Below are 16,200 nucleotides of genomic sequence, written 5' to 3' on the forward strand. Positions count from 1 at the left end.
AATTCTTTAATTAAAATCAAAATTTTATGCTCTTAAAATCAGTGTTTACTTTGGGGGAGTGATCCTTTACAAAACTAAGCACTATTGCAAATTATTCATACATTGTAGATAACTTCCAGAATTTTTTGTTTGTTTCTTGAACCCTGGGCACCATTTGAGCCCCTCTTCCACGTCTAATAATGGTTCTATAAATATTTATACCTAAAGTAATAAGTATATTTGTTTGTTATTATGCACATAGCTTTAAAAAAGGCTCTTTGTACTCTGCCTATCACGGCAGATTCACGAAATATATATCCGCAGACATTCCACTGTGCCTCTTGACAGCCAAACTTCGTTTGTTTGTTCTGAATTTCGAACAAAGTTACACGAGGGCTATCTGCGCTAGGTATGCCTGATTGAGCACTGTAAGAGTAGAGAGAAGGCAACTAGTCATCAACACCCACCGCTAACTCTTGGGCTACTCTATTAAAAACCAACGAATAGTTTAATTAATCGTCACATTATAACGCATCTTTGATGTGACGGCGATTCGAACCCGCGACCCTCAGATTACCATTCGAGTGCCTTAACCACCTGACCATGTCGGGCCGAAGCCAACATCATAAGCAGTGGTACTGAAGAAAAGATAAGATTTCCTGTAATATCTTATATTAGGAAATCTCATGTTTTTTAACTGGAATATATTCAGATTAACTCATTATATTAAATAATATATGGCTTAAAGATTATCAATCATATTCATCTATACATGAATTTTGTCTAACGACACAAATGTGAAATTATAAATGATTTTTTTTATCTTAGCATTATGAATCCCGTTGGCTCTTCAAGTACATATTTTATAAATTATTTATGTATCAAATGGCTTAAGCTTTCAATACGTTTTCTTTTGTTACAAGGCTTTTAATAACATCTCAGTAAAATAAAAATAATTAAACGCGAATACAGCCAATATTACCATTAATTATGTTAATTTCTGTTGGAATTTTTAATATATTTTCCGAATGAAATGAACGATTTTTTTTGAGACAAAATCGTTCAAGACAAGAAAAATAAATGTTCGAGTGGCGAAGCGTGACCTACTTTTCACATTGCTAACAGGTTTGACATACAAGAATTGAAGATAATTTAATAATTATCCAAATAGTCAAAAATATAAGTGTACTTGATCAATATCGAACCGAGAAAAACGTTTAAAAATATCGTTTTCCGATGTGTGATCCTTACACCAAGCGGAGTAAATCAAAAATACAATATACATACATAATAGCTCTGAACCTGTAAGACAGATAAGACAAATTAACAGATAAGACAAATTAACATAATAAGTGATGAGCATTAATGTAGCATCATCAATATACTTGTAAAATTTTTCGCTCACTCTACAGTTTCAATTGACGAAAAAACAATATTTAAACCCGTGAGATATTATGATTGTTCTTTGTACAACTAACCAATAGATAGCACTGTATGTCCTTATAGGAGGTTGATAAAATTTTGTGTATTTGTTGAAATTGCATTCATAAGTAACATGAATACGCTGTCCCTTATGAAAATTAAGGCACTTGCTACAGCCACAAAAAACAACAAGGATAACAAACAAACCAGATCTGTATTTATTTAAGAGTAAAACAAAAAAAATTATGAGGTGTGTACTATAATATATATATATATTAGTGTGACTTACTTTCTCAATAAATGGTGTTAATTAAAGAAAAATATTAATACTTTGAGTATGCATACGCGATGCTAGTTACTGTGATATAAGCGTGTTGTCGCCCACGTTGTGCAAAACGTAGTTTTTTAAGCAATTTTAAAGAGTTTGTTTATTTGTTTTTTGAATTTCGCGCAAAGCTACAAGAGGGCTATACTGCGTGAGGCATTTCTAATTTAGCAGTGTAAGAGTAGAGAAAAAGCAGCTAGTTATCACCACCCATGTTTGGCACGACGGGGATACGAACCTGGGACCCTCAGATTACGAGTCGCACGCCTTAACTCACCTGGCCATGCCGGCTCGTTTTAAGAGAGTGATGAATTACTATCTATTAAGGAGTAACTTTCCGCCATTTTTTTAATGTCCTACGAAATTTCAAACATATTTAATTTCATCACTCTGTCTTGTAGGACAGTCTTTGTTATTGTGATGCGATATTTTACTGAAGTTTTGACTTTTGTATCAGTAAATATGACTCCCAATTGCTACGAACATCGATGAACAATTATATTACAACGAGAAGGGTAATATCTTATCAGAAGTGTTGCTAAAAATCACTCCAAAACGTGACTTAGATCTTCGTTGTAATTTAATAAATTCTCTACATTTCAACAGATAATAACATACAGAAAACGAATGTGTCGACAGATATTAAACAAACTGCGCGAAATTCAACAAATATAACACGTTCGTGCAAGGTAGATCTGGAAAAGCGCTGTTGAATTATTCACAGGACAACTGAATTTCGAATAGTAGCAGAACATAGTGTACTGTTTTCGTAGTTTATTTATAATTGTATTTGCTTGTTTGTTTCTAAGTGCAAACCCACACAAGTGGCTGTCTCTGCTTTGCATACCGCGGTTATCGAAATACTATTTTTAGTGATATAAATCTTCATATTTGACGCTGATCGAAAGGGGAACCAGAGTAATAATACTTTATTTGTGTAATTAAAGGTATCAGGTAATTTCGACTTGATCGCCATCTCTTGAGACATAGGACTAAACAGCATGTTCAAAGTCTTTAACCCCTATACACACATACACACCACAAGCCTCTACAAACACACACCACAAAGTCTTTAGCCACTGTTTCCCGCTAGTACAGTGGTATTTTTACGGATTTACAACGCTAAAATTAGGGGTTTGATTCTCCTCGATAGGCTCAGAAGATAGCCTGATGTGGCTTTGCTATAAGAAAACACACACACTTTAGCTCCTATATACACATCAGAAAAGAAGTGCTTTTCTTTTAATTTTAATTTTGAAGTGAAAAATATATATAAAACAATATTACGTTGTATACCAAACATTTTAATTCGGTGCTACGCATTTAAATTTCACTAAATAATTGTTACTTCTAAGCCAAAACTTTTAAGTACCTCTAGGCACCGAACTGAACGTTTCTCTGATTCGCTGCGAAACTATTCACTTGTTTTGTATATCTGTATATACAGAGAAACACGCGTATAACGTAGTTATCATAAAAGAAAAAACTTCATACAAGGGATCGTTTATTTTGACCAAACGTTTAACCACCATGTAACCATAACACTATACATACTATAACTTTTAGTATTATTCACAGATTTTGGTATTTTGTGCACAAAAAATATTTTTTCTTCGATTAAGTATTTTTACTAAAATCTTGCCTTTGAATATATGGACTCGTAGTTTGGTTCAGACTCTGATTAATCTGTGTGCTTGGTGACTTTCATAATAATATTTTTATCTTATAATACTTACATGTCGTTTACATCATCTATAAAACCTCCTACATGATATGAAAATAGTTTCCTTTTTTTTGCAGTAAAACTTTATATTTTATCTGTTATTTCCTCTATTTGTGGCCACCACACTTAATAAAGTGTAGTAGTTTAGAATAGTGACTTTGGTTTATAAGAGCATTTCAATATCCCCATTTTCATTCTGACTTTGTTTCTGTTTTACTTAAACATATATATATATATAGAGAGAGAGAGAAAGAGAAAGAACAATTCTATTGGTTAGCGTACTGGGCTGCGTATTAGAAGGTTCAAGGTTTGGTGAGTTAAAAAGGGCTAAAGAAAAAATATCCTATAAATAATATGTACGCATCACCATTATGAGAGACCAACCTATACTTTGACTTGTTGATACATGCTATGCTGATGAGCCTTAAATAGGCGAAACTGCAGTCCACAGCAAAGAGTGCAGCGAATCGAAGATTACCTTAAGCTTCCACGTCACATGATATAACCTTTTTTGTCATATATTTTGAAATTATGAATTACTATACCACCTGTGTCGATCAATTTGTCCACAGTGAGTCAAAAGTCTATCCTCGTTTCTCGTATAGTCTTTCTATCTGAAACAATTAGAAGTTCATCTACCTATATTATTTTGTCGTAGAATAAGTTGAAAATTAATTGCTAGTTGGCAAAAGAAATGAACAATGTAAATATAGCTCTGATTATCCAGAAAATGTTAAAAAATTAATTTTTCAAAGAAATTGATGAAAACTGGTCAACTAAGTTTTGCTTCCCGCTTCATATACATTTTTCGACGAAGTGTGAGGAACAAAACACTTCACAAAGGGACTCAATTTATTTCTAGAGGGAATTTTAGAGCAAAACATAAAACGTTTTTTTTTTCTGTAGAAAAGATAAATACGTCAAACTAAAGATTTGCGATGTCCTCGAATTTTATCATCAATCAACCCACGCAAATCTGAGACAAGCACAAAGTCTAACTTTTATCTCTCGAAAAAGCAGTCAGATGGAATATTATACTTGCGTTCATCTGTGAGTCGGTTATATTTTTTATGATTATATATACTTATTGATTATCAGTCATGTCAGAAGGAACTCTTACACATCTCAACAAAAACAACTTACACTTCAGTTGTTAATTTCAAGAAACCTCGCGTTTCTTGTCACTTCCGTTCCTTTTTTGGTAACTGGGCTGACACTCCTTAACTTGTTCATTAGCGTTGTTAATCTGGAGGAAGACGTCTTGAAGCTACAATTCTAAGAGTGTTGGTTTACAGACATTCTTACAATTGATGCCAGCCTTAGGCCATTTAGTTGGTGTTTTCTTAAAGACTGAACCTAGCTATAGGCGATTTATTCCCATCGATTAGCCTTGTTGAGCCGACAAAAAATATACATTCTGCCTAAAAATAATAAACTTTTGAGACTTATTTCTAGAAATAATTAAATTCTATAATTTAACTAGCTTAAAAAAATGTGAAAATCCCTCATTGACTTCTTAACAACATATGATTAATTTCGTTTGACAAGTAACCACATAATCTACAAAGAAAAATATATTTAAACAATGTCTCTCTTAACACTTCAGAAAGAAAAAAAAACAATTTATATTCTCAAATACAACCAAAAACACACACAAAGAAATTGAATTTCGTTATTTATCACTCAGTAATTTATTCAAGATTAATTCAACCACCTGACACTTTCTGCATTTTTACTTTTTTACAGCCACTGAAATTCGGACCATAATTTGCACTTTTTCAGAACATTTTTTACATTTGTATAACTCACATGTTTATTTTTCTATAACGTTAAATCATGTAATAACTTCCATGTGTTAATTATTCTACAATGTTAAAAGTCGATTTTAAAACATGTAATGATTCAAATGTGCATTATTCTATGATAATTTTTACGTTAAAACATATCCAGTGAAATATGCATTCATTTCAGTGATAAGAAAACCATGTTTTCAAATACAAGCTTTGACGATAATAGAAATTCACTGAAATAGGTTTTATTCATAAACCAGAAATGAAAATTAACGGTTGCCCATGTTTATGATACAACAGTTTTATGTTTCATTTCCAAGTATAAAACAACTTCTATACGAACTTTAAGTTAATAAATGTAACCTTAACTGATTGATTGCATGTGACTTTTTTGCTTGTACGTACTAAAGCAAAAATAAGTATTTTTTCTGCACTTTTCAAAATAAACCGTTAAGCCTAACACGATAAACTCGCTGTGACAATCTTTATGACACGAGAGAACAGACGTTTTTCGAGAATTAATATGCTAGTTCGTTAACGTGCCACGATAGTCTGAAATTTGTGAATTTTTATCTTTTATCCCCATTCTCACACTTCAGTATTCAGAGTATCTTTTAAGATTTTTATTAAAATGCTGAAATTTCCAGAGGAAACGACTTTTATTTCATCTTTTAACTGTCTGGTTCTTTCACGCTTGTTTCCAGAGAAGGTCTTAACGATTCGATTCATTGATCGTTGTTGGTTCAACACTGTTTATTTTTTCTTTCTCTTCTTCACTAATCACCAGAGAAAATAAAAATCTGGAAAACCAGAAAGTAAAATATTTTAGGATTCCAGAGATGTGTAATGTTTCTTTTGAGCTACGATTCTAATGTGAAGTAATAAAATCATAGAAATAATGATTTCATGTTATATTCTGGTGCTAAATTTTGTAAAATTATGTAAGCTAAAGAAACTATTAGCAAATATTTCTGTGATAATAAAACTTTTTGTGAATTATTGTCTTCCAATAGCTGGGTTTTCTATATTTGAACAATGTATAATTAACAATCTAGTATAAATACGAAACAAAATAGCAAGTTGTAAAGAAAAACGTTATTTAAAATAATTTTTTCTCCTGTCTGTAGTTATTTAATATTCCTCTACTTTGACTTAGTTTTTATTACTCTTATTTGGGCCCAGCATGGCCAAGTGGTTAAGACACTCGACTCGTAATCTGAAAGGCGCGGGTTCGAATCAAAACAAACAAAGCTACCAAATAAAATAAAAATTGTTTTAGAACAAAATAGTTTCAAAGCAAGATGGTTGTGATTTTGTCTATTTGTTGCTCCATTATTCGTTTCTAAGAGCTAGGTAATGCTCTAGTATCTGTGGTCGTTGCGTTTAGTTCAAGTATGTAGGTGACGTTTAGGTTGCAAAATCCAAATCAGTATAAATTAATAATCAAAATTTAGGGCAAGATAACATGATACATCAAACACTTTATAAGAAAGTGGCATTTAGGTGACAAATAGTAACCGAATTATCATAAGTGACAATTACCACTATGCGAATTGTTAAGTCAGGTATTCTACAATTACTTGATTAAAGCAAAAATAACACGTGCTATTTAAAGTGAAGTAGAAAGATAAATAAGCGTCCGATTGTTAGACGATGCTCGAAACATAAATTTAAAGAAAACGTCGCTTGAGTTTGTGTAGCTGTCTTTTTGCTTAAAGCAAAGCCACATTGGACTGTCTGCTGTGTTCAGCGAGGAAAACTACGTATTTCAATAAGCCACATTATTTCAAATAGGACAATATAGCTATCATATAATCTTGTTCTGAATTTCACGCAAAGCTATCTGCGCTAGCCGTTCTTAATGTTGCAGTGAAAGACTAGAGGGAAGACAGCTAGTCATCACCACCCATTGCCAACTCTTGCGTTAGTCTTGCTACTCTTTTACCAACGAATAGTGGGATTGACCTTGATGCTATGACACTCCTATGGCTGAAAGAGCGAGCATGTTTGTTAGAATAGGGATTCTATCCCGCAACCCTCATACTGTGTGTCAAACTAAAAACCCCTATTTTTGACTCCATTTCTAAAAGCTGTAATATTTACATGGATTTGTAGTTTGAGGAAATAATATCAAGACTATGTTTTGAATCTTAAGGTTGTTTTCTGTTAACGTCTTCGGCGAATTCACTTCCACTTTAAGGTGCTTGTCTTACATCTGTATTTCTGAAGATATTTATTCCCTCCTTTCAAACTAACAATTTTTAATAACTTTGTATTAAAATGAATGTTAATATACAAATCATCAAGTCACGTGACAACCACATTTAAAATAAACTTGCCGTAAAATGGCATGTATCAGAACTATTTGTTCACATTGTTTAGCTTTAGTAGATAATGTGATGTCATCGAAAACTAATCGCTTTTAGAAATGGTATTCAACAGCCTTTTCCCAAGTAAAATATTCATACACTCAGATCATAAAAACATGTTCGGGTTGGTAATTTAGAATTTCTGAAACAATAATCAACGTAGGAAACCAGGAATACCCAGAAAGATGTCTGCTTACAACAAGTCACATCCCAACGTCTTATAATAGGTGCAAATCTACGAACATAAATATCAGTGGCAAAAGCCAACCCCATGCTTCACATCCCAACGTCTTATAATAGGTGCAAATCTACGAACATAAATATCAGTGGCAAAAGCCAACCCCATGCTTCAGTCAACAGTACAAAAATCAAGGATTTTTATGTGTAAAAGCACCACAAGTCACATGTACCCAAGCTGTTTCTATGACATATCCGCTTAACCATGGCAAACCTCAAGAAATTGGAGAATGAAACAAGTAATTATAGTATTCCATACAGAAGCTTACAAGTCAATTCGTTGGATGCAACGCCTTCGGATTTGTGTGAAATCGGCAGGTACAATCAGATTGTTCAACATTGCGAGCATTATCGAAAGTAGACACGAAGGAATGATGTGTTTTACACATGACAGCATTGCACCATAGTCTTTTGCAATGGAAACTACGCCAGAGGATTACATCAAAAATCACGACAGTCATAAAGAATATGACCAGACATGGTGAGGCTACAAGATCGTATCAAATATAATATATTCAACCTCAGTAACAGTGATATAGTTACACAAACAAAGTTCTGGATATCATTCTGTCGTCAGAAAACTGATATAATTGTTAAAAACAAATGAGCTTACAAATCTTTACACATTTATAATTTAAAATACCAAAACTTTTAAGGTACACCGTCACATGTAGCCCCGGCATGGCCAGGTGGGTTAATGCGTTCGACTCGTAATCTGAGGGTCGCGGGTTCGAATCCCCGTCGCACCAAACATGGTCGCCCTTTCAGCCATGGGGCGTTATAATGTGACGGTCAATCGCACTATTCGTTGGTAAAAGAGTAGCCCAAGAATTGGCGGTGGATGGTGATGACCATGTTTGGTGCAACTTGGGTTCGAACTCGCGACCCTCGGATTACGAGTCGAACGCCTTAACACGCTTGGCCATGCCAGGCCCATTTGTGGAGGAGTGGGACCATCTGCCTGAGATAAATATCTAGAATTTCATCATGGAGTATGGGTAGAAGGAAGAAATGCTAGGCTATTCTTTTGACTGCCACATTCGTTTTTCATAGCAATTGTTTTGTTATTTGCGATTAAGTTTTAAAAGTTTCCAGATGTCTAAGCTTTCAATTTGGCTGGTATATACGTTACTATAAGTCAACATAAGCACATGAAAAAGGGTCTGATTTCATTGTAATAGTCGTCTAATAATGTCTTTTATTAGCATGATTATAATTACAAACAATATTCGTGGAAACGCTGCATTAGTAAAGATAATTAATTAGTAATTTTCCTAAGTTTCCTTTGAATTTAAAATGTTTTATTTCTGGTAAAAAGAAAAACCTACTTATGATACTTTGAACTGTTCAGCAATTTTGTTAAATCCTTGTGTTGGTTAAATAGAGTTGTTTTCTAAGCTAAAGGTTGGAATTAGTACAATTTGGATATTTATTATAACAGATATATTTTTTTTTTAATTTCGCGCAAAGCTACACGCATTAGCTGTCCCTAATTTAGTAGTTTGAGATTAAAGGAAAGGTAACTACCTCTCAGGCTAATCTTTTACTAACGAATGGTGAAACATGATACCACCCACCCGGTTGAAAGGACGAGCACATGTGATGTGATGGAGATTCAAACCACAGACCCTCGGATTAGGAGTTAAGCGCTTTAATCACATAACCATACCGGGCAATAACAAATACTGCAATATGTCATTAAATGTTCTTACTCAGTAATACTAAAATATATCTAAGTTATTCTGTCTAAATTTCATACCTTGTTTGTTTTGTTTGTTTGGGAATTTCGCACAAAGCTACTCGAGGGCTATCTGTGCTAGCCGTCCCTAATTTAGCAGTGTAAGATTAGAGGGAAGGCAGCTAGTCATCACCACCCACCGCCAACTCTTGGGCTACTCTTTTACCAACGAATAGTGGGATTGACCGTAACATTATACACCCCCACGGCTAGGAGGGCGAGTATGTTTAGCGCGACGCGGGCGCGAACCCGCGAATTACGAGTCGCACGCCTTACGCGCTTGGCCATGCCAGGCCTATTTGGTAGCGAAAAATAAAAAGGAAAAGCTTTACTGAAATCCTTATGTCCTTGAATTAAAGTAACTTTGGATATCTAAAAACTTTTAGATTTAAAATTTTCGTGTTTTTTTTTTTTTTTTTTGTAGTTTACCATAGAATTTGATAAACTAAACGATTTGTACTTTGTTTGTAATTATATATATATCTTGTTTAATGAGCAATGTGTGTTGGTACACGTCAATCACTAATTTAGCTTAACAAGTAAAGTACATGGATCAATGTCAGTCATTTACCTTCCTTCGGTCAGCGCCTGAGTTATAGGGTATCATATTCGTAGTCTAGCATGGCCATGTGGTTAAGACACTCGACACGTAATCCGAAGGTCACAGGTTCAAATCCCCGTCACACCAAAACATGATCGCCCATTCAGCCGTGGGGACGTTATAACGTGACATTCAATCCCACTATTCGTCGATAAAAGAGTAACTCAAGAGTTGGCTGTGGGTGGGGATGACTAGCTGACTTCCTCTAGTCTTACATTATGGACGGCTAGTGCAGATAGCTCTCGTGTAGTTTTGCGAGAAATTCAAAAACAAACAATCACATTTTTGTGTCAAATTTATTGAACCTACATGTTTTCCTAAACATCATGAATATAGGATTCCTAGTGTGTCGTACAGTTTCTCATGGAAATAATACCTGTAATCAAGTGTTAGTCATTCATCTTGTTAGTAAGTAGAATACATCATTATATATCAGTTGTGTACCCTGTTAGTAAGTAGAATACATCATTATATATCAGTTGTGTACCCTGTTAGTAAGTACTATGCATCATTACATACCGCTCGTTTATCCTAGGCAGGATTGCATATGATTCATTAGCTTGGTTAAGAAGAAACACAGTCGCTAACAGGTCAGTAAGTTGTTTTAAGAAATGATTTGTGTAAGATGCATGAAAATTTGAAGTACGTTTAAGTAGGCCTATGAATTTTGCAAGCTATTAGGTTATAATGACAGGTCACATATTCACCAAACACTGTTGAAAGTCGAACATGAATACAAAAAACTAAAAATCACACTTGACACCAGGTCTTTTGTTGATTGTTGTATTTTACTGGCAGCTCTACATGTTACAGACTTTACTAAGGCACAACTCTGGCTACTGCGGCGACATCTGGTTTCTAAATTTACACAAGCATATTTCTATAAAGAGCCATTTGCTTTATATAAAGGCAAAACGTAAACGCTGATAAGCGAGAATTTTGTAAATATTTTAAGTTAGTTTTAAGAGTTTAATAATTGAAATTTAAAGTATATCCCGCTGATCTACAAATAATTTTGAGTTTTAAATATAACATCCTCTAATTTCATCAATTTCTGTTCAATCTCGAATTGTGATAATTTTAGAGTTGGTGTAAAACAATAACAATAACCTTAGTATACACACACACATATATAAAGAATACGGTAAATTCTGATTAAGAAATTATATGCTTTTCACCTCAAACATTTCTCCAAGATAAACTCCGTTTCATTTTAATAATAATATAACATTCTAAAATAATTTTAAAAAACTACAATACCAGTCAGTTATATGGAATAGCCTATCTGAAGGAAGAGTACATTTAACATCAGCATGCTATATCAACTTATCCTTATTTACACTGAGAAAGCCGCTAAGCCTATATACTATTAGAATTTATTAAACTAAGTGAGATATACGATCTTTATGGTTGCTAATCGACTTGTACAAGTTAACGACAATCTAAGAACTTTACCACTACAAGTTTCTGTTAATATATTTTTCTAAGTTTGCCTATTGTTATTGTCGGAATAGCAAAAATATTTTGTCATCTACTGAACTAAAACATTCTGGCTAGTATGTTAACATCAATATCCTAGTGGAAAAACTTTGAGATATCTTCATTTCCAGGACAGAAACTAAGTGTTTGGCACGTGGTTCTGGGTTTTTGCCGAATAGTTTCAATTATTCAACGCAAATGCTATGGTACATATTTAAAAACGGTTACCACTTAACTTAGTTCATGCAACAGTTTTGCGGAAATACTGTCTACTTAAATATTGTTGAAAAACAACACTAATAAACGGGAATTTAAAACCAAAAACATGAGCAAACACGTATTTAAAAATAAGATAAAAATGTTCTCACGGAAGTACCAGTATTAATATAATCAGATTTAAAATAACTTTAAAATATCTAGGTTAATAAACTAATGATTAGAACAAGTAGCATTTGTTTTAAAACACGCATTACACAAATAACGTTTTGAAAATAGTTCACTTATAAAAATCACTGAAATGATCTAAAGATAAAAATAATCCATTTGTATGTTATAAATTCCCACATCATAATGCCACTTTAATAACTTAAGTTACCAGACAAATTAAAAGTAACGCTGGTTAAATAAGTATAATAAAACTTAAGGTTTACCAGAATAATCTCGCATTCATGTCATATATTTATTCATTCTCTTGTACCCCGCTAGTACATCGGTATGTCTCCGGATTTAGAGCGCTAAAATCAGGGAGTTGATTCCCCTCGGGGGGCTCAGCAGAGAGCCCGATGTGGCTTTGCTATAAGAAAACACACACATTCATCCTCTAAAACTATTTATACTTCACTGTAATACTGTACAGCACGTTTTCTTTCGTAGGGTCACGGGACACAAACCATGAACTCTAGGAGTCAATGTCGTGACGGCTTCTCTGAGTTATCAAAAATCTTCTTTTGGAATGTCATAAAAAACAAAGTGTTAATACTAAAAAAACAATAGAGGCGATTTATACGTTAGTTAAAACAGTATTAGTGGAATATATTGGATAAATAAAAATATAAGGAAAAAACAACATTTCCGTCTGAGGCCGAAATAAGGCTTTTTTCAATAAGGCACTCCCCTCTTTAAAGAAAAAAAATAGAATTTAATTACAGATATTGCAAAATAACTGCATCGGTATCAAGATGCGTGAACTTAAGAATTATGCCTGAATTTAAAGATGTTGGCAATGCGGTTCGAAAATGGGTTGAGATTCTGATGTGCAATTACACTACAGCTTCAATCGGGAAACAATATGTTTTTGAGATAGTTGCTAGGGTTCCGGTTTCACAAAACATCAACAGTAATTTAAATAAATTTCTTATCATGGTTAAATAGGTTTAAAATATTTTATTATACAAGTATTGTTCATATTTATTGCTCTATTTTACTTCGTTGCTGAGGTGTGGCTTTCTCTGCCCATCGTTGGACAAGGTCAGAAAAGTTGAATTTAAAAGTGATCTCAAAACCTTTGAATGATAGCTGCTGCAAGTTTGTTTCATTATTCATATAAAGAGTCACAAAGGTCATCTGTTTACAAGGGTAAAAAGATCCTTTGGAAAGAACACCTATGATGCATTTCAGGGACTTGATGAATTTGAAGAAGGAATTTTTAGAACTTAAAGTTTTAGAAATCTAAGGATCTTCAAAGGAAAGTCCTGTGGTTGGTTTCGCTACGCACTGTAAGACCCGGATGTTTGCGACGTATTATTTTCATCATGGAAGTGAAGAGAATCAGAAAGTTCTACTAACGTTTACTACGTCAAAGACTTGGTGACCTTCCAGGAAAAACTAATATGATCTATTGAGTCACGGGTTTTGCTGGGAAGACTTGCTACAGATTTTACTATTACGAATCTCTAGATCTTGGTCTATTTTGCAATGGACCTAAAGACCTTCAAAGGAGACCTACTTCGAAGATGCTGGAAGGCAGACATCCTCCCACGTGGGGCGTGTCTGCCGTTTCCTGTCAAGGGACACGTTTCAGATGTATCTTCTGGGATATCGAGGTTGTGGATCTGTCCTTTGAATTCCAGGGTTTCTTGTTCATCATGTTCTTCGATGGGAAACAGTTGCGCACGTGTACTGACATGAACCTGGTGACGTCGTCGATGTTTTGGCGCACGGATCACCACAGAGTGCTTTGATTTAGCTTCTGCCCATTGAACAGGACTTCTATCTGGCACGACATTTAAGAGTTTCAATGGTTTTTTATGACGAATCAGTGGCGACTTTTCTTCTACCTGACGTTCCTGGTCTCCATTGCTCTTTTGGGTTGGGGTATTCTTTGGGCTAGGAGATACAGCGACTTTGTGCTTCTGATTTTTATAGCTGGTGGACTTCAATTTTACAGGATTAACGACAGGTGCGAAGAATCCTTGAGATCCTGATAGAACGGCAGCCATTGGCGCATCTTGTCCATTCTGAAGGGCTTCTCGAGAAGTCATCAGTATTGCTGCTCGGCGGGAAGGTGGCACTGGAGTTCCACCAGAAGTGGTTTGTTTGATGCGCAAGATTCGAGCTCGGCAGACGACACACCGAAGTGGCAGGATCCTCTGAGATACTGCTATCTGTATAGTTTTAACAAAACACTTTCTGCATACAACTCGGTGCCCACAGGGAAATGTTTGCATGGTAGCCCTGGCGTTGATACAAATAGCACACTAAAAAGACAAAGAAAGGTATAACTCAATTGACACTTTCTATAGATAAAATTCACTTCATTGTACAACAAATCTCTACCTAGAAAGCAATGAAAAAACTGGGTATTCATTTATATCGCTTAGTGGTGATAACTGAAACACTACAAGTCATATATCAGTGAAATATAGTATGTAGGTAATGAGAACTGAGATGGTTTTGTATTTCAGTAATTTAAATAAATAATCGCGAGCAGTCAGTTATATCATTGTCCTTTGGCATTCCAAATGAGAATGTAGATTGTCTCAAAAACAAAGCTTTCAAATAGTTTGAGTTAAAAATGATTAAATATTAAATAGTACGAAATGTTTGGTTTGTTTAAGAACTACACAAAAGTTATGTTTGGAATGACAGGCAGCTAACTACTCAACCTTCCGCCAGGTGTCTGTCTGATTGAATGACTGAATTTACATGACACTCTGATAGAGTACCTGAGGTCCTAATATATGGAGCGTGTTTTTTTACAGCAATGGGACCGATCCGAGCCACGCACCCTCGGATTAACAGGACGGGTCATATTAGGCGCCAGAGAGAGAAAACAAAATAATACCTGAAAAGTGAAAATTCTCTAATATGAGAATCGAAACAGAAATAGAATATAGTGATGTACTAACGACAAGCGCTTCTGTCAGGTACAGAATGTATAAATAAGAATGACAGAGAGGTTAATGTAACTTCTTACTGCAGTCTTTTAAGTTTTGTTCCAAAATAATGAACTACAATAAATAGGTGGAATTTCTAAAATGAATTTGGTAGCTAAAGGTAAACATAAGAATAGAAAAGGCAAAGAGATTAGGGTTGAAAAATAGAAGTCTTGTAAGTTATAAATAATTTAGAAGTTTATGTTCAAAGATACTTTTTTTTTTTTTTCTGTCATATCCTGGTTCATACTGTATCATAATAAGTCCAATATACCATTCTAATTTAAAATAACACAATATAAAAATCAGGAACACTTCAGACAAACTTGACTTTCTTTAAACGTTGTTCTTCAAGAGAAACTGTACACAGCTGAGGTACGAATTATAAAGCAGAAAATATTTTACAAGAGATTAATATAACAGAATGTTAAGGTACTATTATAAAACAGAAAATATTTTACAAAATATTAATATAACTGAACACAGAAAAGGTAGAGTTACGAAACAGAAAATATTTTACAAGAGATTAGTATAATGGAATACAGTTAAAATACGAATTACAAAATAGAAAATATTTTACAAGAGATTAACGGAATACAGATAAAAAATTTATTGATAAGAACTGAAAGAAACTCTTCAACAATATATGATCAGTTGCTCCCAAGAACTGAATCACAGAACGAAGTGAGGCATGGGGTGTTTAAAGTTCTTAAACGATTATTACTTGATAATGTTCATGTGGAGTGTTTACAGGAGTAGGTGCAATCCATAATGAACACACAGTATACACCACGTACACGTTAAGCAACCTAAAGCGTGATGAAATTGTAGGTATGCTATTATATGCATGCTAATATGATATGACTTACTTCAAATTACTGTAATCAATCATCCACAGAAAGAGATTTAAACTTGATTTTTACTGACTTCTTTAATAAAGAATTTAATTAATAAAGTCGGTAAAAATATAACTCGCTTTAAATAATACAATAATAATAACTGCCCATCGATTAACGTCTACCAGATGTTCTTGCGAGTGTTATAAGGCCTGTTATAGAAAATCAAAGCAGAAGTTGAAAAGAAAAACCAACATAAATGAGATAACCATAAACATATTTTACAAATGCATGTATACTGCTTTCATGTAACAAGGCCGGGCATCA

The 16,200-nt window shown here is 34.0% G+C and overlaps 1 protein-coding gene across 1 annotated transcript in view; it reads right to left on the minus strand.

The window, feature by feature from the left end:
- Positions 1-10,536: 10,536 nt before the first annotated feature.
- The window catches only part of LOC143246394 (uncharacterized), a 56,017-nt gene continuing 50,353 nt past the window's right edge, over positions 10,537-16,200 (minus strand). The window contains exon 3 of the mRNA XM_076493024.1: positions 10,537-14,359. Within this exon, the coding sequence (XP_076349139.1) occupies positions 13,568-14,359 (792 nt within the window). The 3' untranslated portion in view covers positions 10,537-13,567. The remainder of the gene's footprint in view (positions 14,360-16,200) is intronic.

The sequence above is a fragment of the Tachypleus tridentatus genome, chromosome 3, assembly GCF_004210375.1.
Source record: "Tachypleus tridentatus isolate NWPU-2018 chromosome 3, ASM421037v1, whole genome shotgun sequence".
NCBI lineage: Eukaryota > Metazoa > Arthropoda > Merostomata > Xiphosura > Limulidae > Tachypleus > Tachypleus tridentatus.